The sequence below is a fragment of the Monodelphis domestica genome, chromosome 4 (assembly GCF_027887165.1).
Source record: "Monodelphis domestica isolate mMonDom1 chromosome 4, mMonDom1.pri, whole genome shotgun sequence".
NCBI lineage: Eukaryota > Metazoa > Chordata > Mammalia > Didelphimorphia > Didelphidae > Monodelphis > Monodelphis domestica.
In genome coordinates, this window is record NC_077230.1 from 331,593,285 (window position 1) to 331,616,009 (window position 22,725).

At 37.2% G+C, this 22,725-nt stretch overlaps 1 protein-coding gene across 46 annotated transcripts in view; it reads left to right on the forward strand.

The window, feature by feature from the left end:
* DLG2 (discs large MAGUK scaffold protein 2) overlaps nucleotides 1-22,725 on the forward strand; it is a 2,177,398-nt gene that overhangs the window by 1,497,676 nt on the left and 656,997 nt on the right. For all 46 annotated transcript variants that reach the window (XM_056825173.1, XM_056825188.1, XM_056825175.1 and 43 more), the window contains 3 exons: nucleotides 5,137-5,273; nucleotides 15,817-15,961; nucleotides 18,935-19,073. In XM_056825173.1, the coding sequence (XP_056681151.1) occupies nucleotides 5,137-5,273; nucleotides 15,817-15,961; nucleotides 18,935-19,073 (421 nt within the window). The remainder of the gene's footprint in view (nucleotides 1-5,136; nucleotides 5,274-15,816; nucleotides 15,962-18,934; nucleotides 19,074-22,725) is intronic.

Genomic DNA, 22,725 nt, shown 5'->3' on the forward strand with positions numbered 1-22,725 from the left:
AAATAAAGAAAACTTCTGATTATTTCTGGAGTAAATCTGCCTGCAGATGGATATATCACTCTACTTGATCGTCTTCAGTTGGATAAACAAATTCTTTAAATATGGCATCATCATCAATCCAATCATTGCTATGACAGCAGCATATAAGTACAAAGAATAATTACTCACTTGCATAGGAAATGAGACAACACTTATTTTAATTGTCCTAGCATTCTAAATTCATTTTGCATTTATTATTAACAACAGCAATAATAATTAATTCATTCAGAATTCATTGGGTTTCTAATATAATTCCAGAGATGTTTCATTGCCATTTATCACCCCATCATTAACTAATCATTTATGTTATTTTGGCAGCATATACTACTACACAGTTGAAATTATTTAGTTCAGAGTCCTTGTTAAATGAACTCAATATAGAAGAAATACTCTGTTGTCATAGTAATGTAAAAGGGAATGGCCATCATTACCGGCTCTTCATATTATCAAGGTCAGGAACCTGCCTACTTACTCTTCCTTGGTAATATCACAATTAGCATTTGAAACCCAGTTACTTTCTAATTGTCCAAGTCAGAATGTCACAGCAGATAGAGTATTTGCTTTGGAGTCAAAATGACCTACGTTCAGAGTCTGATTTTTATTAGTCCTCTAAGGACTAATCATATGACTTTCCTTAAACCCTGTTTATTCATCTTTCAACAAGAATAATAATAGCAATACTTTCAATGACTGCCTCATAGAGTTGTTGTAAGGTCCAAATAAGATGTTGTAAAAGCATTTCCATACCTTATATAACACTTTACATGAAAGTGTTATATAAAAGTTAGTTGTCATCATCATTGCCACCATCATCATTGTTGGATTTAGGGAGGGGGAGGAAGGATAATGATTCTTCTTTCCCTCACAGAGTTCAGTCAGAACAATAGTGAGCATCAGTGAGTCATCTGATGTAACAGGGAGGTTGCACAAGTCTGAACTTATGATACTTCTTTGATTCAAAACTGAGTATTTTCATTAAAAGGACAGCCCTTGACTATCTGATTAGGGCTTTGCATAAAAAAGAGTACATGATCTCCAACCCACAAGGAGAGCAGGAATGGTGACTCTAGCACATTTCCTGATCCCACTGGAAGTTGGAGGAGATTGTAATATACTTCTGAGGGATCTTGCTCTCTCTCTCTCTCTCTCTCTCTCTCTCTCTCTCTCTCTCTCTCTCTCTCTCTCTCTCTCTCTCTGTCTCTCTCTCTCTCTCTCTCTCTCTCTCTCTCTCTCTCTCTCTGTCTCTGTCTCTGTCTCTGTCTCTCTGTCTCTCTCTGTCTCCCTCTCTCTCTGTCTCTCTCTCTCTGTCTCTCTGTCTCTCTCTGTCTCTCTCCCTCTCTCCCTGTGTACCTAAATATGCCTATCTCTGTGTGTCTGTCTGTCTCTGTCTCTTTCTCTTCGTAGTAGACACAGGATCATTCCTTGATTCTTCGGCTCTTCTCCCTTAATTGGCTTTTTATGAACTGGTAATCTTTTTTTCCTTCTTTTCTGAAAGATATTTGTTAGTCTTGGTAGTTTTAGAGTTACAGTTCAACTTCTATTGGTAAATTGATGGAGGAATATACGCCTAATGAAGGATGTGAACACACATGGAGGTGGGAAAGCTGGGGGCATATTTGAGCAATGATATCTTTGGAGAAATCATTTTGCAGGGTCTGTTAGTTCCTATTTAATTCTTTCTACCACTTCTAGTCTGGTTAAAGATCACAAGACAAGCCTGACTGACAATCTGGTCAAACTCTGAGCAAATAACCTTAGGAAACTCTATGCAACCCTAATTTAAAAATTCACCTGCTTTATGAGATGATGCTCCCCAGTTCTTCTTCTTCTTCTTCCTCAAGGTTGAGAATTGAAACTGAATCCTTGACAACAAATAAAGATTCACCATCACTGTTTTTGAGATGAACTCCTCCCAGAGTCTTTATTAGGAAAAATCATCATAGGCACCCACTTGGGCACAGAAGACAAAGAATGTTGAGGATCAAATTGTCCTCCCAAGGGGGAAGGGAAAGAAATAAGCAATTACACAGCACTTACTATATACCAGTCATTGTGCTAAGTACTTTACAAATATTATCTCATTTGGTTCTCATATCAACCCTTTCTTCAAGGAAAGCATTATCTCCATTTTATAATTAAAGAAATTGAGGCAGACATGGATAAAGAGATTTGCTCAATTCAAACAGTGAGTCAGTGTTTGACATGGGATATGAATTCAGGTCTTCCTGACTCCAAGCCAAGCTCTGTCTACTTTGCTACCAACTATTTCAAAACAACTTTCATGAAGCCAAAGCTCTGATGAAGACACGAGACCTTTTATTTTAAACCTCCCACTGTGCAAAGGTTGATCTATTAAGGGCCTTCAAAAAAAATAAGGCCTGACTGATTTTCTTGGAATAGGAAACTCCCAGCCTGAAAAGTACCTCTACCCACTTATTTCAGAGAATTGTCTTAGGTGCTTTATTTATAGAGATGACACCAGGAAAATTTGGGTTAGAAAGGCTATCAATCAGTATTTTCTGGCCCTTTGCTTGAACTCATATCCCTTGGGTTCCAAGGTGAGTCATCAATGAGTTTAGCCTTGCTGACTCTCAAGGATCTTATTAATCAGTTAGGAACACAAATAGGTGTTATTCATTAAGTATGGTCTTGCTGTATCATGCAGATAAGCAGTCAAGCTTCTTGCTTGAGTTAATTGCCAAAGATTAAAGGAATTGTGAAATAAAATGAAAATATTCATGGCACATATTGAAATATTATGCTGAGGCTATAAAACTATTTGAATGCTATTATTCTAATGCTTTTAAATTCAACTTAAAATAAAGCTTATCAGTTTTGGGGGGATGAAATTATTTCCTATCTATAATTTAGTAAAATGATAACTTTAGGGGGCAGCTGGATAGCTCAGTGGATTGAGAACTAGGCCAAGAGAAGGGAGGTCCTAGGTTCAAATCTGGCCTCAGACACTTCCCAGCTGTGTGACCCTGGGCAAGTCACTTGACCCCCATTGCCTAGCCCTTACCACTCTTCTGCCTTGGAGCCAATACACAGTATTGACTCCAAGATGGAAGGTAAGGGTTTTAAAATTTTTTTAATTAAAAAAAAATTTTAAAAATTAAAAAAAATGATAACCTTTCAATTTTTAAACCCTTACTTTCTGACTTAGGAACAACTCTAAGACAGAAGGGTGAGAGCTAGGTAAATGGGGTTAGGTGATTTGCCCAGAGTCACCCAGCTAGGAAGCATCTGAGGCCAAATTTGAATCAATATTCTCCCAATTCCTGGCCTGGCACTCTATCCACTGAGTCAGCTAGTACCCCCCCCCATTCACAATTATTTTAAAAATTATACTTATACCTTTTGTTCTGATTTCAAAGTAAAATACAAAAGCAGGAAGATTTGTTTTAAATGTTTCCAGGTCTGTAATATTATGAAAAATAGTCAATCCTATAATACAAAACCCTCTCTGCTTCTTTCTTCCTCTTTTCTTCCCTTTTGTTTCTTTTCTTATCTTTCTCTTCTCCTCCTCTTCTTCCTCTTTTCATAATTTCAATTTGAATGTGGGAAATAACTATTTGATAGCCATTCAACTGCTTACTCAGCAAAGTATAGTAACTATAAGGAAACAAAGATTCATGACAATGGAGCTTTTTGTTGTTGTGGGCAAGTAGGTGCACAGTGGATTGTGTGCCAAGCCTGATCAGAAAGATTCATCTTCATGAATTCAAATCTAGCCTCAGACACTTACTAGCTGTGGAACCCTGGGCAAGTCACTTAACCCTGTTTGCCTCAGTTTCCTTATCTGTCAAATGATTTGGAGAAGGAACTGACAAACTACTCCAGTATCTTTGCCCAGAAAACACCAAGTGAGGTCACAGAGAGTTAGACTTGACTGAAAAATGACTCGACAACAAATAAGGAAATAGAAATAGAGATGTGTGACAAGATGATGTTTAAAGAGGAAAAAACTAAAGGATCTTTATTTTTTCCCTCTTCCAATCTTTGAAATATTGTTGTATAAATGGATGAAAATAATTTAAGTGCCAAACTCCATACTACATGCTGAGGAGGCAGAAAGAAAAACAATGATAATCCCTGCCTTCAAGAAATGCATATTTTAATGAGAAGACAGACCACATAGCTTAATGATGAACAGAGAGGGGGGTATTTTACTTATTTAAATTATAGTAATGATGAATGGAGAGGTGGAGTCACAGTGAGTAGATTGGCACATCTTTCTAAGAACAGTGAAAAAGTTGATTTGATTGTGGTTATGGAACTGCAATGAAGGATGAATACTGAGAAAAGAAATGCAAGATCAAGAAAGCTAATGATATGGCCAGCACTGAGCCTAGATGGAGTAGACTTGGGTAATCAAGACACTGAGAACTTAGATGAGAGATCTGGGATAGAAAGAGTAAATGAGAGTTCTAGGATGGAAGAGTTAAGTCTCCTGGGATACGGTTTCTGTTCATATAGCAAGGGGACAGGCAAAAAATATAAATTTCTTCAATGTTTTACCTACCCAAAGGACAAGACTTTGGGAAATTTCCTCTCCATGTTCTTCATTCAGGAATGTCAAGACTATGGATATTGCTTCTCTATCAGAATAAGTCTACATTTTCTATACTTTTACTTTATCACGGGGTATCAGTAATGATTATCATAGGTGATTTTGGGATAGGAAGAGAGCCATATTGACCCACTTTTGGCAGCATCATCATTAAGTTCTTTTCCCAATAAAGGTGATAGATCTGTGCAGTCCAGCTGTATCATCTTGCACCAGTGTGAAAAGCTTGGGAAATGATTAGTTGAAGATAGGGATATAGACTGTGGCCAGAGAATATAGCAAAGTTAATTGGCCCATTCAGGATTGAACTTTTTGACCTTGGTCTCATTAGAGGTAGCCATCACAAATCCTCAATTGTCTGATATAAAGAAAGAGGGGAAAAGAGGCTAGTCGAATGCCCATTATTGGAAAAATAATATAATGAATAAAGAAAACTATGACAAAACTGTCAAAGAGTTGCATTGCTTTTATTAATTAAATAAACACCACATAAAAAGGTCTCTTTTTCTGTCCTTTTTCTCCCATAGGTCTAGGCTTCAGTATCGCAGGAGGTGTGGGCAATCAACACATCCCTGGAGACAACAGTATTTATGTTACTAAAATTATAGATGGAGGAGCAGCACAAAAAGATGGGCGTTTGCAAGTAGGAGACAGACTACTAATGGTGAGCATGACTAAATGTAGGCATTCATATACCTAGGAAATCCTGACTTTGCAGGTTGTCCATATTTAGAACTGTGAAGATTAAGACAGTTAGGTATTACAAGGTGGAGCATGGTTGAAAAAATATAATATAAGAAGTTATGATGATTTATAAAGCATACCTTCCCTAGGATCAGAGAACTTGGGTCCAAACCCTACTTTTGATGCTTTCTACGTATGTGACCTTGGGCAAGTCACTTATCTTCCCTGGGGCTCAGTTTCCTCATTTGTCTTCTTCAATATTAGTTTGAAAATTCCATTAAGTTTTCTGAGTTTTAATATTTTTTTAAAAATTGAAGCCAAAGTTACTATTGGTTTTATCATATACAATTCAAGCTTTATGTTGATGTCTGACTTTATATGAATAATAGAATCTAAAGGAGGGATGCTTTAGTGTAATATTTTAAATTTTACCAAGTGTTTTCACCTTGTAAGTTCAGTTGCTCAACCACTGACAAGGGAAGTTGGGCATATTTATGCCCATTTTATAGGTTAGGAACTTAAGGCTCAGACAAAGAAAGCAATTAGTCTCACAATTAGTAAGTGACAAAGCCAGAATCCAAACTCATGCCCTCTCTAATGAGTTCATCACTCTTTCTACCATAACACACTGAGTTTTGATCCTGACTAGGAATATTAGAGAGAAGTATAGAGAGTGACATTTGACTATTTGACATTCAAGAATGGGAAAGATTTTAAATAGTTGGAAAATGGGGAGAGGACAGAAACTTCAGACCCCTGAATAGTGTAAGCAAAGATATAGAGTAGGAGACACTGCTAGCTGTGTGACCCTGGGCAAGTCACTTGACCTCAAATTCCTAGCCCTTACCACTCTTCTGCCTTGGAACCAATACTTAGTAGTGATTCTCAGATGGAAGGTAAGCATTGAAAAAAAGATAAAGAGTAGGAAAGCTTGGGACATGTTTGGGCAGAGGAATTATTCTCTACATCTACATCATCCCCTGACCAATGACCAGTCACAGAACTTTAAAACTGAAAGGTACTTAATATGACATGTAGTACCACCTGAGTCCCCTTGATATCATGGGGGAAGTAATAAAACTTCCATTTGTACAACTACAATGATGGGAAATTAGTAGCTTTGAAAGGCAGCCCATCCCATTATTAGGAAGCTCTCTTTCACATGGTAAAGTGGAAAGAGAAATAAGCATTTATGTAGCACCTATGCCATGCACTGTGTACTGTGCTTTACAAATAATATCTCATTTTATCCTCACAAAAACCTTGGAGGATAGATATTATTATTATCCCCATTTTACAGTTGAGGAAACAAAGTGAAACAGACTTGCCCAGGGACACACAGCTAGTAAATGTCTGAGGCCAGATTTGAACTCAAATCTTCCTGACTTCGGTCTCAGAAGTCTATCTCCTGCAGGATCCATTTGCCTCTAATACTTTACAATAAAAATTATATCCCTCTCTCCTGAGTCTTTTCTTCCTTAAGATAAACATCCCTAATTTTGTCAACATTTTATATATGGTATATGATAATTTTGAGCCTCATTTGGTTGCATAGGGAAAAATTAAATTTCCCCTATATAACAAAGGCAGAACACTCATGTAAATATCATTTATTTTTACTTTTCATATCATCAGAAAAAATCTAATGCCTGATTCTTTATCCATGAGAAGAAACAGTATAGTAAAAAGATAATGTACTTATTATCTAACAAAGTTATGCTTTCATAGCTTGGTTCTGATACATACTAGCCATGTGACATCATTTAACTACCTGATACCTGAATTCAGATCCAGCCTCAGATACTTCCTGATTGTGTGTGAGTTGAAGCAAGTCATTTAATCTGTGTCACTCAGTTTCCTCAACAGTAAAATAGGGATCACAATAACCTCACCTCCTGGAATTGTTATGAGGAGCAAGTAAAATAATTCATATCAGTGAAGACTTTAAAGCACCTGCTATGTTCTAGGAATTGTGCTAAGCGTGGTGCAGAGGTATGAGGAGAGCAACTAGAGGGTACCAAATGTGGGGGGCATGATGGAAAATAGAGAGTTACTGAGCCCTCTATAAATGAAGACTGTAAGGGGAGAGGCAACTGAGGGAGTAAAGAAGGTAGGGAGGCACTGCCCTAAATAAATAATACTTGTAAAACTCTTAGAATGCCTGGCACATAATAGGTAGTGAATTGTTTCTGGAAGCCTTTTAGTATTTGCCCTTACTTTGTGCATTTTATACATTTCTATCTTTCTTTTAAAAATCTGCATTCTTTGGAGAGTCCCCATTGGTTTCTTCTGATAGTTTCTCCTTTTCTTAATCACTGGAATTGTTTGTAAATATATTATCAAAATATATTTTTCAGACCTCAGACAAGTCCCTTCCCCTTTCCAGACCTTGGTTTCTTCACTTGTAAAATGACTGAATTAGGATATCCCTAAAGAGCCTTTTAGCTCAATACCCTCTGCTCCCTTATCATATGACTTCAAGGCTTCCTACTCTGTATATTATATTCTCAAGCAGCTGCTTTGTACACTGTTCTCTACCTGATGCAATATCATACTAAGTATTGTGGGCTGACCTTTTGGTAGCTCTTTTTAGAATTTGGGCCTGATTGTCACATTTTAAAGTAACAACAATAATAATAGAGTCACTGCAAATCTGTCAAAAATGTTTCCTGGATCCATGCTATCAGCTCACTCTCTATTACAATTTTTCTTGACATTCATTGTCAAGGTAACGTTTTTTCCAAAATAACTAAGACATAATCCTTAAATGTCTTAAATTTAAAACAGTATAAAAAATGCACCTGGAACAGGAATAGATAGCCTGTCTTATGTAAGAAGGGGGAAAAAAATAGCCCTGCCCCCTGGCTAGGTGCCAAGCTTAGAGGATCAGGGAAGATTTAAAAAGAAATGATTCAGTGCATATTGTGCAAGAGAAAAAATAAATGAGTAGAAGCTTCTGAAAGACAGATAGCTGGAAACAAAAGGAAGATAGTTCTCTTTCTTCAAAACACAAAACACATTATGTTTCCTCACTCACTGCCTCCCATCCTTATCCTTCCTTTCCCCCTTCCCTTCAAGCAAGGAAGTACAGATTATCCAGCTCTTTTGAATCGCCAGCTGGGTCCTTCTGAATTATTCTTTTTCTGAAGCTATTTACACCATGTCCTTCTGCCATGCTCCAAACTTCAAACCCTCAGTGATTTTATATTGGGCTGGTTGATCCTTGTACAATGATCCTGAATCCAGCATGCTTTAGCAGACACACTATCCTGAGTGGCCACTATAGCCCAGTAAATACCCTACTCCTCTACTGACCTTCTGGTGATGAGCATCTGTGCACTTTTCTCTGAGTGGTCCTGGGAAAGTCTCTATCATTAGCAAAATGGAGGCAATAAAAGCATTTATCATATAGGATCTTTGTGAAGATAAAAAGTAAATACTGTAAAATGCTTTGCCTATTTAAAAGTGGGATGTAAATGTTACTATCATTAGTACAAGAAATCCTAGATTTGAGGTCTAAGAACTTTTGTTCCAATTTTGACTATGTCAGACAAGTGACCATGGATAAGTCATCTGACCTCTTAAGGTACCAATTTTCTTATCTGCAAAATTATAGTGCCTAATTTTTATAAAGAGCATTAAAGTTTGCAAAGTGCATTAAATATATGCTTTCATTGGAGCTTCACGACAAACCTATGAAGTGGTTACTACATGCTTAGCTTATGAGGCTAAATGATTTATTGGTCATCAACCAGCTATTAAGTGTGTGATGCAGCATATGAATTCAGGTCTTCCTTTTTCCATGGCCAAGATTCTATCTACTAAATCAAGATGACATTGATAGCTCTCTGATAATATATAAAGGGATGGCATGGAGAGGAAACATGAGACATGTTCTGTTTGGCCTCAGAAGCCAGAACAAGAAGCAGTGAGAGTTGCCAAGAGACAAACTCAAGATTGATTTCATCAACAACATTGATAAAATAACTATATTCAGGAACTGTCCTTGGTGCTGCAGATAGAATCACAAAGAATGTAACCACCCTTGCTCTAAGGGAATTTGCTTTCTCTATGAAGGAAGTAATAAGCATACAATGTATGCCAAAAGTCACAGTGCTGTTTTAAACTATTAAAGCCGAAAAGTTTATGTAGTCAAAAGTATATAGAAAATGAATATAAAGTAAATAGATATAAAAATAAAAGGAATCAATTTCCTAAAAGTAAGAGATATCCAAAAGTGGAATGGGCTGCCTCTAAGGAAGACTTCCTCTTCACTGGAGGACTTCAGGGCAAGTCTGGGAAATACTTGTTGGGTATATATATTTTCAAGGGAATTCTTTAATAGGCAGGGATATGAGTTACACTAGAGAGCCCCTGCATCCCCTACCAACTCTGAAATTCTGTGCTTGCTAAACTCTGCTACTGAATCCATAATGTTATGACAAAAGCATGGTGAGAACAACTTAAGAGTCTATATGTGTTCTGGGAGTTCTCTACAGCACTCAGACTACAAATAAACATATAAATGCAAGCTTTTGCTATTTTTATTGATGATGTCAAAAGTTTTAATTCAACATGCATTTATTAAGCACATTCCTACTTTCAAGGAACGTGTATTCTAATGGAATATAAAACAAATGTGTATGAAGTGTGTATATGTGTGTCTATACTACATTCACAAGCATGTATATCATATATATAATATATTCTACATATACAGAGAATAAATATATAATGAATATTTAGAATTTATAAGAATATACAGAACAAATATAAAGTAAATAAATACAACTATAAGAAAATACTTCCTAAAAATTCAAACTCTCCAAAAGTGGAATGGGCATTCTTCTGGGTACTAGGGCTCCAAAGACACAATAAAAGTAGCCCTGACATTTTATGGGGCCTGGTAGTTTCTCAAACTGAAGTTTAGTTTCCCTTTCCAACAATTTCCTACTCCCTGATGCATTTCCTAATTTATCTCATAATCCTAATATCCTTGACTGCATATTTATCTTTCTGTATCCAGACTGCTTATTTTGTTGCTTGTGGCAAGTACTTCCCATTCCTTTCCTACCACCACCGCCCTCCCCCACACCACTCTGTACCTCTGTTCTATTATGTTCATTCGCCAGGCACTAGTTTAAACTCCTACACACCCTAATTTATCCTGAGTTGGCCAGCACATCCCCTGGCACCTTCTTGTTCATCTGGAGTTTGCCCTACTCCCCCGAACTCATGGTGGCATTTCATCTTCTCTCTGAGTCATGTCACCACCAGCTTTCCTTGTGCTCTGTTCTCTTTGCTAATATGAGGAGACCACCATCCAGGACATGTGATGTGCCCACCATGCAACACCTCCCTCAGCCTCAGGATTACATTCTATGGTAGAGAACTGACTATCATAACTAGTGCCAATCAAATTCAGATGCAATATAGCCTTTGTCCTCAAAAGAACACTACATTTAGTCAGTTGGCTTGGGATTCAACATGGGTTTGAATCCTAGCTCCCACCTTTCATTGCTTGGGAGGCTTCAAGAATGCTACTTTATCTCTCTGGGCTTCACTTTGCTCATTTGTAAAATGAGAGGATTTAACAAGATGATCTCTCTAAATTATGGAAAGAACATTGGATTGAGAATCAAGAGATCTGTGTTTGAATCCTTCTGCTTACATACTAAATAATTGTATTACCTTGGGCAAGTCACCCTACAGCTCTGGGTTTTCATCACATCTTCTGTAAAATGAGAGAGGGGGAGGAGCTAAAATGATTTCTAGAGGCTTCCCAAGTGCAAACATTCTATGGCCCTTGATTCAATGGAAGGAACAATCCCAAGAGTCATCAGCCAATCAGCTGCACCCACTCTTCAGACAATCAACACCAGCTGTAGCCTCATTGTCTTGAGAGTTCATAGGATAATACACACACATAATTAACCCAAACAGACCCACTTTTGTGAAGCATATTTTGAAGACTTCAGCACAAAAGAGGACTTCTTGGGAGAGCTCCCATACTATTCTAGAGCTTTCAAAAGACCACATACAAGCCTCATCAGCGGTATCCTAATTAAACTCAACAGCTCACAGATGTTCCCAGGAAATGCACACTGAAGATTTTCACCAAGTAGCACACTTTTTGGAAAATAAAATAATTTGGCAGACATCGCCACAAAGGCATACCTCGGTCAGGGTTTTTATATTTTTTGCAAAACCATTAGCAATCTCTGACCAAAGCTAGTCAATGTCTGAATAACTCACTGAAAATACTAGTCCTTGAACTGCCTTTTTTCAAAATTTCAGAAGCATACCTTCCCTATACTTTTAATCACAATAATAAATAACACTTTCATAGAGATTTTATTTTTTTAACCCTTACCTCCTGTCCTAGAATCAATGCTAAGTAACAGTTCCAAGGCAGAATAGTGATAAGAGCTAGCCAATTGTGGTTAAGTAACTTGCCAAGGGACACACAGCTAGGGAAGTGTTTGGGACTACATTTGAATCCAGGACCTCCCGTGTCCAGACATGGCTCTCTGTTCACTGTGTTATCCAACTGCCACAATAGTCATTTTCTCCAAACAGTCCTGTGAGACAGGTGGCATAAGTGCTATTATCCCCCTTTGACCAATGAAAAAGAGACCAAGGGTCAGAGAGGTTAATTGACTTCTCAGAACTGTAGATGGTGAATGAAAGAGCTGAGCCTCTAGTCCAAGTTCAGTGTTCTTCCCTCTGTGTCATACTATTTCCTGCTTGGGTCTTCCTGACTCCAGGAGTTCTATTCATCTTCCACACAGTTGCCAAATCAACTTGCTTAAACCTTAGATCTAACTCTATCTGACTCCCCTGTTCAGTAAATACAAAAGGAAAGCTCCCTATTTCACTGAGGACTGAATATAAATTCTGCTTTTGAGATTTAAAATCCCATTACAATCTGACTCAATATACTTTTATATTTTATATATATACTTATATTTTATTCCCCTCTACAAATTCTGAAGTTGGCCAAATTAGTAATTTTTACCATTCTTTACAATGTCCTATGCCTTTGTCTGTGCATAGGTTTTCTCCTGTGCCTGGAAAACTACTTTCTTCTCTCCATCACCTCCTAAATTTCCTATTTCCTTTCATTACTCATTTAAACACTACCTCTATATGAAGCCTTTCCTGATTCTTGGTAGCTACTAGTACCTCTCAAATAAGATAATATCATGAAGTGCATAATATAGCACCTGACACAGTGTAATTTAATAAATGTTTAATTCCTTTCATCTCCTCTCTACACATCCCCAATTAGCTTGATTTTATATCTGCTATATATATATGTTGTACTTTACTGCTATATTTATATATGTTGTACTTTACAGTAGACTGAAAACTCCTTCAGGGCAGGGACTGTTTCACTTTCATCAATATCACCAGTGCCTAGAACAGTTTCTAACAGTTAGCTGTCAATTAACAAATCCATATCCAATGGTTCGTTTCTGCTGCTGAAGTTCTAACAATCTGTTAAGACTCAGTTAAAATTTCACCTTTTCCCATGCTTCCTTGTATACACAGTAACTAAACATTTGCCTTACTTCACCTTGCATGACACTTCTTTAAGTTCCTTAAAATAAATGTGGTGCAATTTTAATATATGATAGTTAATCACTAGCATTTATATCACACTTTAAGGTTTACAAAACCCTTTACATATGTTATCTCACTGGATCCTTAAAATAATTCTATATGGTAGATGTCATTATTATACCCATTTAACTTATGAGGAAACAATCTGAGAGAAGGTAAATGACTTGCTCAGGTTCTCACAGCTGATAAGTATTTAAAGAAAAATTTGAACTCATATCTTCCTAGTTCCAGATTCAGACCTCTATCTACAGAGCCATCTAGCTGCCCCATGATTGTATCATAGTTGTCTTTCTGTCCTATTTCCTTACTAGTTGATAAGCTCCTTATGAGCAGGAGTTGCACTTTACTTCTTTATTAGTTCTTTAATATCTCTCCAAGTAGACAGTATTCTGTATACAGAAGCACTTTATAGCTGGTGGCTGGTTTGATTTTGAAGGCCTCTTCTTATTCCATCCCTTTTCTTCTTTTACTCATCCACATACACTTTTCTGACTTCTCCAATCCAGCAAAGCATTTCAAAATCCTAACAATTTTCAAGGTGATGTTACTGGGGATCAACTTGCCTGCCCATCTGAAAGACAGAAAAGGGTAGGGTTTAATAAATCTGCACACATCTCTGTCATTTTTCTGACAGTTTCATGAATGGCACACTTCCCTCCCTCTCCTGGCACCAGAGATGAGATGATGAAGCATTGTCAAGAGCCTACAGAAGTTAGGGCTGCTTTTCATTCGGTCCCTCTAGCTATTTGACATTGAGGTTCTTATCCATTCACCTGTCAATTCAGTCTGTGAAGGAAAAAAGACTTGTCTCTCTTTCCCTTCCTCTGCTGGTACTTCTGAATACTGTGGTCACACCATTTGGAGCCTCCTCTGATCATTCCTTTCAGAGCAAAGCCCTTTCCATCTGCTTTTGTTTTTCTTTAAGAAGCCTTAAGAAGAGAAGACATAATAGATTCCTTCCCTTAAGCAGTTGAAGGGCTACCATGGAGAAGAAGGACTAATCTGAGAGCACAACACAAATTTTATTAAGTGCTTATTGTTCACAGAAAAATGTGCTAAGAAATGAGGAAAAGGTAAACTTATTAGATAATCAGAGTCAATTTTTAAAGGAGTTTATAAAAATTATCTCCTAAGAATTTCACAGTAACTCAAAGAATCACAAGATCATAGTATTGGAGACTGGAGATTTTCCTAGAGGCCACGAAAACCAACTCAGCTATTTTATAAAGAACTGAGGCCTAGAGAGACTAAATAGTTAATATAGCTACCAAAGAGCAGAAGTGGAATTTATACCCACATTTTGCTGATTTCAAGTCCAACATACTATTGGCCATGCCAAATCGCCCAATAAATGACCTCAAAGAGCTTCTAGTCAAATAATTGCTAAGAAAGAAACACAAACAACCAAAATACACACTATCACATAAGGGTATTAAGGTTATGAAAAGAACAATACTATTTAAAATTCAAGAGAACAGCTTCTTCATCAACCCAGAAAGAGTGATGACTCCAGTTTCAGAGATTTTGTTATTATTCAGTGTCATTTTAGCGATATCTGATTCTTAATGACCCAACTTCATGTTTTCTTGGCAAAGATAGTGGAGTGGTCTACCATTTCCTTCTCCTGTTTATTTGACAGATGAGGAAATTGAACCAAACAGATTATGTGATGTGCCCAGGGTCACACATCTAGTGTCTAAAGTTGAATTTCAATTCTGGTCTTCCTGACTTCAGAACTGGTCCTCTATCCACTGTGCCACCTAGCTGCCAAAATCAGAAGACCCAGCTCATATACCATTTCTGATACTTACTACCTGTGCGACCTTAGATAAGTCATTTAGTATCTCTAATCCTCAGTTTCTTTATCTATAAAAGAGAGAGAGAGAGAGAGAGAGAGAGAGAGAGAGAGAGAGAGAGAGAGAGAGAGAGAGAGAGAGAGAGAGAGAGAGAGAGCAAAAGAGAGAGAGAGATGTGGTCCAAGGTCCCTTTCAGTTCTAGTATTAGAACCTATGGCCTTGATGAAATATAGGAAAATAACCTACTGGAACCATCTTTAGGTTTGATTGATAGAGGAGGTAAAGTGTTGAGTTGTACTATAAACTATTAATAAAAATTCAAAAGGTGATGAGAAGGAATGACACAATTTTAGGCCTTAGTGATCTACAGTGAGCAAAGAGACATGAGAAATCAGATAAGAAACCAGTCCAATCTGATAAGGGCATAAAATCAATTTTATATTTATTAATCATTAGTATGAACTCATCCATTATCTTCTAAATACCATTATGCTACAGATGTGGTCCTAGGAGTATGTTTTATTTGTTTCAGATCATAGCTATGAGCTTTTTCATTAACTGCTTTCCTTAACTCAAATACTCCATTCAGTGGTCTTAATTCTTTTTTTTTTACAGAAAGAATCTTTTTTAACTTAATAAAAATGTACTTTCTATTTCTCTCATCATCAAATGAACTAATATCTGTAAAGTGCTTAGTCCCTAGAATATAGTAGGCAATTAATAAGTGCTCATTCCATTCAGTTCCCATCACTTTCCTCTCCTCCCCTCTATCAAAAAAAATGAGACAAATGAAACATATGAAGAAGCTTTACCCATATTGAAAAATATCTCAGATGTAATTTATCTAAAAGTGGAAATCAACCACCATTTATATGACAAATATGCCTAATCAGGCCAAACAAATTCCCACAATGGACATATCTAAAAATTATGTATATATATTTTATCATCACTCCTCTAGAAACAAAGTTGGTTATTTCATTGATCAGAGATCTTAAGTCTACAATTTTTGTGTTATAGTGTTGTTATTGCATAAATCTTTCTCCTGTTTGCTCAGCAGGATCTTAATTCTACTGATATTTTATTTTCTTTTTCTTTAAGGTAAATAACTACAGTCTAGAAGAAGTAACACATGAAGAAGCTGTAGCGATATTGAAGAACACTTCAGATGTAGTTTATCTAAAAGTTGGCAAACCAACCACCATTTATATGACAGATCCTTATGGCCCACCTGATATTACTCACTGTAAGTATCACCCCCACCCCACCCCACCCCATCCCAAGTAATAGTTGTTCCTTCAGCTTTCTACCTGGCCCAAACTGGAATGATGCAAAACCATAACTAACCTAGATCATCACCCTTATTTTGTCATATAAGATTCTGCTCCAGTTATCTCCCTAGTTGCCTTCTAAGATCCACGTCTCTTGATGAAATGAGGAAGATAATAGATGAAGACGCTTAGCAATTCCTCTTTGATCACTGTATTGGAAATGTTTAATGTGCTGTGTAATATAGTGTGATTGTAGTCTTTTTCTTTGTAATCATATTTTTAAATTGGTATATCTTAAGTGCCAAAAGGCATGATTAATGCCTCCTGCAAGAAAAATCTTAATGTCTTCTGAGATTAGATCAAGGTAGCATTGTGCTGAGAAAAAATGCCTCCCCCCCAAAAAAAATCAGGGGAGTCTCTAATGTGAGAAAATAGCCCCAAGTGAGGTGTCAGACTTGAAGTTTTAAATCATTGTCCTCGATCTTTGCTATCAAAGATACCATTTACCCCTGAATTTATTTTCATTTGCTGTGGGGGGAAATTTAGGGGTGGAACATTGACTATGGCTATGGCAGTGGGAAAAGGTTTGCCTTGTAATGGCTGTGCTTGGACCTTAAGAAGATAGCAGCTGCTTATGGGGCAGGCCACTGTCTGAACCTTTGAAAGATCACCAAGAGCTTCAGCTGATTGATGTGTGTCTTCTGGGACTAGATGTAAATCGATTCTGTCTTTCTAATATAATTCAAAAATAATTTTTTAGATATCCACCTATAAAATAGTTGAGAAATGAAAGGTAGCATTAGGTGTCAGTAGGAGGCTGGGACTCTGAAACCTCAGCATTTTAATTGAGGATCCATGTGCCATTGATTAGTACTGTGGTCCTAAGCAAGTCTTTTAACCTCTCTGTCTTAGATAGCTCTCTAGAGAAAAATTTAAAGGTTGGCTAATTTGTTAATCTGCCCATTAAATCAGATACTGTTCTTTTTTTAAAATGAGGATTTCATAACTACTTCCAAACTCTATGTGATTCTTTAACAAGAATGAAGTTGAACCCCACTTTACCTTAGGTGGTACATCCATTACAGAGATAATCTGCCTTCTTAGGATCTTCCAATAGGGATGAATTTTTAACTGTTGTCCTTAAGGAAATGAAAACATTCTTGAAAGAAAAAGTATTTACAAAAAACAAGCAAACAAACATAAAAATCAATGATGCCTTGAGTAACTCCATGAACATCATCCATGGTTAACATTGGGGAAGTAAGAACAGAATGGAGACTAGAAAATTCAGAAATATAGATATTAAGAGGTTTGTGGGAAATAGGCATCATGTGACAGCATTGAATGGTTGAAAGGTTATTGGATTTAGACACAGAAGTCCAGAATTCAAATCTCAACTATAGCATTCACCTATATGATCTCAGGTAAGTTAGATAAACTCTAGGGAAAGAACTGATATTGAACCATGCTTCCTATTTCTTTTCAAAGAGGTTTCAACATGCAGAATAATATATATGTATATAGATATATATTGGATAGGAATTAGGTAGGAATTTTTTATTTTATGATAATAATAGTTACATTCATTTGTTTATTTTTCCTTTTTCTGTTAAATTCAGAGGGGTGATAGGTTGGGGAAAGGAATGTTCATTGAAAAATAAACTAAAATGAAAAAAATCCATTGGCCTCAGTTTCATCATTTGTAAAATTAAATGGTGGAACAAAATCATAAGTACCAGTATTACTGTGAGGTAGGTTCTATCTCCATTTTACAAATGTGGAAACTGAGGCTCATCTCCAAGTGACTTAATCAGGGTCATATAACTAGTAAATCTCTCAGAGAATCTTTAGAGTTCAAGTAAAGTCTATAATCCCTATATTTTCAGGCTTTAAAATGATATCTGATGTCCTTTCTTGATGTAAATATATTATCTAAAACTGTGTCTGAAATCATGAAGTAAGGAGCCTAGTGAAATAGACAAGATTGGTAGCTGCTTATAGAGCATCATTAAGCAATGAAGGGGATGTTTCAGAATATTTCATAAGAGTATAGTGACTTGATCATATGAATTCCATGATTACCTAAATAACTTACAAGAGGATGAACCTTTGTTGAAAATTTTGTTGTAGCTCATCAAATGGGTATTAATTGACTGGTTTACACTGTCTTGACTCAGAGTCATATCTTTTATGCTGAAAAATGGAAGAAACTGAAGAGTTAGGAGTTCCCAAATTAATAAATATACATTATTTAATGTGAAAAAATTCTAACTCTAAACATGGGCTATCCCATCAATTCTAGTTTACTCTTAAACTTGTGACCAGCTCACCTTCTTTTTCAGTCATTGATTTCTTTGATGACATATCACTTCTCCTTTATTTTTAATCCCTTATTTTTAAATAGTGCAGACTGTCTACAGCCACAATTTCTGTCTCTCTCCATTATCCTTGGGCTGATCCTTAACTTTATATCTTTGGAGACTGTAGTGTTCCATGACTAAAAATACTATTTTGGGGGTAAAAGAATTTCATGCTGAATGGCTGAATGGACCTTCTCTCAATAGCATCTTGTTTTTTGATGGTTAGATATTAATCATTTGAAGAGAATGACTAGATCTACAATTAGAAAGTTAACATTTCCATTTCAATAGAATATTAATCATTGCCTTGAAAATGCCTTGCTTGTCCCCTCTAACTGTTTTTTTTTCTTTTAATTATGCTAACTTGCTTTGTAAATACCCCTGTTATTATATGTTGCCAACCATAAAGGTCATTATTTGCTTGTATATATTAAATGCAAACTCTCCATAAACTCCACATTCCTGTTTGACTGCCATTGTCTTCAGCAAGCATTAGAACCTTTCTATTTTTAGCATACCCCCTTGGCATCTAAGGAAGCATATGTTGAGTTAAACTAAATGAAATTTTCGTTTCTTTTCTCCTACCAGCTTATTCTCCACCAATGGAAAATCACATTCTCTCTGGCAACAATGGCACTTTAGAGTACAAATCTTCCCTGCCGCCCATCTCTCCCGGAAGGTACTCGCCAATTCCAAAGCACATGCTTGTTGAGGACGACTACACCAGGTAGTTATCTTTGTTACTTAGCTATATTTTATTACCATTACCATAAAGATGGTGACTTTGTCGAACACATCACCTATTGTACACCATTCTTTGAAGGATCTAAGTACCAACTCAGATGTGCCGTTATTGTTCAGTTGTGCGCAACTCTTCATGATCCCATTGGAGTTTTCTTGGCAAAAATACTGCAGTGGTTTGACATTTCCTTCTCCAACTCATTTGACAGATGAGGAAACTGAGATAAATAGGATTAAGTGACTTGCCTGGTATTATAAAGTTAGTCTGAGGCCAGATATTAACCCAGGAAGATGAGTTTTACTGACTTTAGGGCTAGCACTCTAGCTACTGTGCCATCTACCTGCGCAACCTCTCAGGTATGACACTAAGAGACCAAGTGGGAGCTCACTAAGGCAGAAAAAGATGATGCTTAATCCCCAAGGAGATAAAGAACAGGGCCAGATTTATTTGGGGAAAACATGCCTCTGGCCACCAGGTAGGCGTAGTACTGGTATCAGGACAGGGAGCAATCACCCTAGTTGCACAATGGTTTAGTGGAAAGGGTATTGAATTTGACTATTTATTAGCTGTCTGACCTGATTTAAACTCCCTGGACCTGAGATCTCTCCTTTATAAAGTATATATTTGTTGGGAGGTGGGAAAATTGGTGAGCAGAAGAGTCAAACTCAATGCCCACAGCCTACAAGCAGGTAGTAAAACTGCATAATACAGAGCTAGATTGGAAAATGTTTAACAAAATAAATAAAATTATAATACAACATAGATAATGTTAATTTGTGCTTTTGTAAGCCAATGTGCTTAGTTTTCCTAAGTTAATATGTGACCTGCAGGCACCTGACACTACTGGGAGAACCTGTGTTCCTCTGATATTGTTCAGTCAGTCTTATTAAGCACTTAGTATGTGTCAAAGAATCTACTAAGCATTGGGAAAGTAAAGACAAATGTAAAATCCTGGCATTGGGAATATAAAGACAAAAATAAATCCCTACCATCAAGGACCTTGCATTCTAATGGGGCAGTTAACATGTATACATGTATACATAAAAGTATTTGCATAACATATACAAAATGAGTACAAAGTAATTGTAGGGAAGAGAAAATAGTAGCGAGTGGAACCTGATATACTATAGCACAGTGGATAATGGGAAAATACTGACTATATTTGACCAAGGTAGTTCTTTGCATCATTCTCACTCTAAATAATCTTACTTCTTGCAAAGTAAGGTCATAACTAACAAGAGATCATTAGAGCGATGCACCAGGACTCTGACACTTAGGAGGGCACTCTACTTGCAGCAGTCATATGCCAGGTGTCAGGGGGCTAGCAAAGGACTATGAAACTGTGGGGTCTCCCAGCTTCAATGCTATTAGGAGGGTTGTGACAGTAGAGAGTGAATGTTGATCTAGGCTTCTTCCTGAGGGTTCTCCTGCTGTCATTTTCTTCTTCTGGGGTTCCTTCTTAGACTACCACAACATTGTAAAAGCCACCAACACTGCTGAAGCTGCTGGGCTTGAAAACTCCCAACAACCAGGACACATCAGTTCAGTGACAGTGGTGACATCCACCAGGTTTAGGTTGTCTCTCTTTCCCAACCCCAGCCCATGCCCTATCATCACTACTTAATTTGCTCTAAGTTCCAGAATTCCCAGCTATGCTTTTATTGGGAAGCCATCACAATTTCAACACTAAACATCATGATTTTAACAGTGGAGATACTTAATACTAGTTATAGGCAGTTCAGTCAGTGTATAAATATAGCAATTTCTATATCTAGATACTGTTCTGAGTACCTGCCAGCCTTTGTATCTGTCTTGGGAGAGGGAAATGTACCCCTTGAGTATCCTTTAACATTTTCAACTCATTTGTCCGTAGACTGTTGCCAATGCGTCTGTCCCAGGCTGGCGTTAAAAGTGACCTTGGAAATGATTTAGAACAGTAATCTCCAAAATAGAGACCATAACATGACCCCCAAGAATTTGTGACCTGACCCCAAAGGATAGAAAGATGGACCACATCCCACTGCTTGCCTCCAACATAGCTATACCACTCCCTTTACCTAATGTACTTCAATGCCCCAACATTCTACTCTCTTTTGCCCCTTTTCAGCCCTCAACCCCTCAAGGTAGATATAAAATGATGACAGTTTAGGTACTTGGAGCGGCTGAGGAGACGAAAATTGAAGTGGCAAGAAATGAGTCTTTGCTGCTCTATCACACAAAAGTCCTTCTACTTGATAAAAGCAATTCTCCTTTATAAACTACTGATGACATGCTCTCTCATATTATCCAGGGGATTATCCCCACTATCCTCTCCAGTCTTTACTTTCCCCATATTTAATTTCTCTGACCTTATAAGTATGCAAATATAGGCATAGGTATAGCCAATATTGCCTAAAATAGGCACCTAGATGGCATAGTGAATAGAAACTGGTCCTAGAGTCAGGAAGACCTGAATTCAAATCCAGTCTCATACAGTAGCTATGTGATCTTGGGCAAGTCCATGGAGGTCTAATCTGCCTTGATTTCCTCTGATGGAAAAAGAGGATCATAGTATCTACCACTCAAGGTCATGAGGATCAAATGTGAAGATATCTGTTAAGAATTTAGCACAGTGTTTGGCATATAATAGACATAATAAATGCTTGTTCACTTGCTCTTTCTCCCCCCCCCCACCTCAATTTACTACTTTCCTTATTAAAAAAGTGACCTTCCATTCTTCCCGTGTTTCTTTTTTAAACACTGGAGCCCTTGGTAACCTGTTTTGCGTAGCAAGGTTCTGCTGAGGTGGCATATTTTATTCTCAGACAAGAAACCATAGTTTGATGGTGTCATTGTTCATCTGCAGTGCGAATCGGATTTGCATTTCTCTGAAATCTGGGCTCTGGGTTATGTATGAGGGCAACAAATGTGTACCAACAGAGCATGTAGAATCCTCATATTCCTGAGGAGAACAATAGCAGTGGAAGCCACTTCCATCCTCTGCTCTAATTGCTCTCAGTCACCATAAATGTTTGATGTACTTTTAAGTTGAAAGCGAAATATTACTCTAAATAGATCTTAATAAGGACCTTACCTTTAATTTTCTGATCATCTAGTAACAGTGGACTTTGTAGAAATTTTATCTTTAGTTCCTGGGCTCAGAGAATTATAGATTTCAAACCAAAAGTGATCTTGGAGACCATGGATTCCAACACTTTCATTTTATAAATGAATAATTTGATGCACAGAGACATTAAGTGACTGCTCTAAAGTCACACAGCTAGCATATGTCTGAATTAGGATGAATTCAGGCCTTCCTGACTCCAAATCTAGTGGCCTCCCCACTGTATCACACTGCCTTTCTGTTCCTATGGTGAACAATTTGTCACCTAGAAACAGACTATTCTTTAAACCTTTGCCTTCTGTCTTAATATCAATTCTAAAACAGAAGGGCAAGGGCTAGGCAATTGGGGTTAAGTGACTTTCCCAGGGCCACACAGCTAGGAAGTATCTGAGTGCAAATTTAAGTTCAGGTCCTCCCAACTCCTAGCCTGGCTCTCTTTCTATCCACTGTGCTACCTAACTGCCCCTAGAAACAAACACTATTGATAAGCCTCACTGTAGCTGGTCATCATATAATATAGTCTCTTATCAGTCA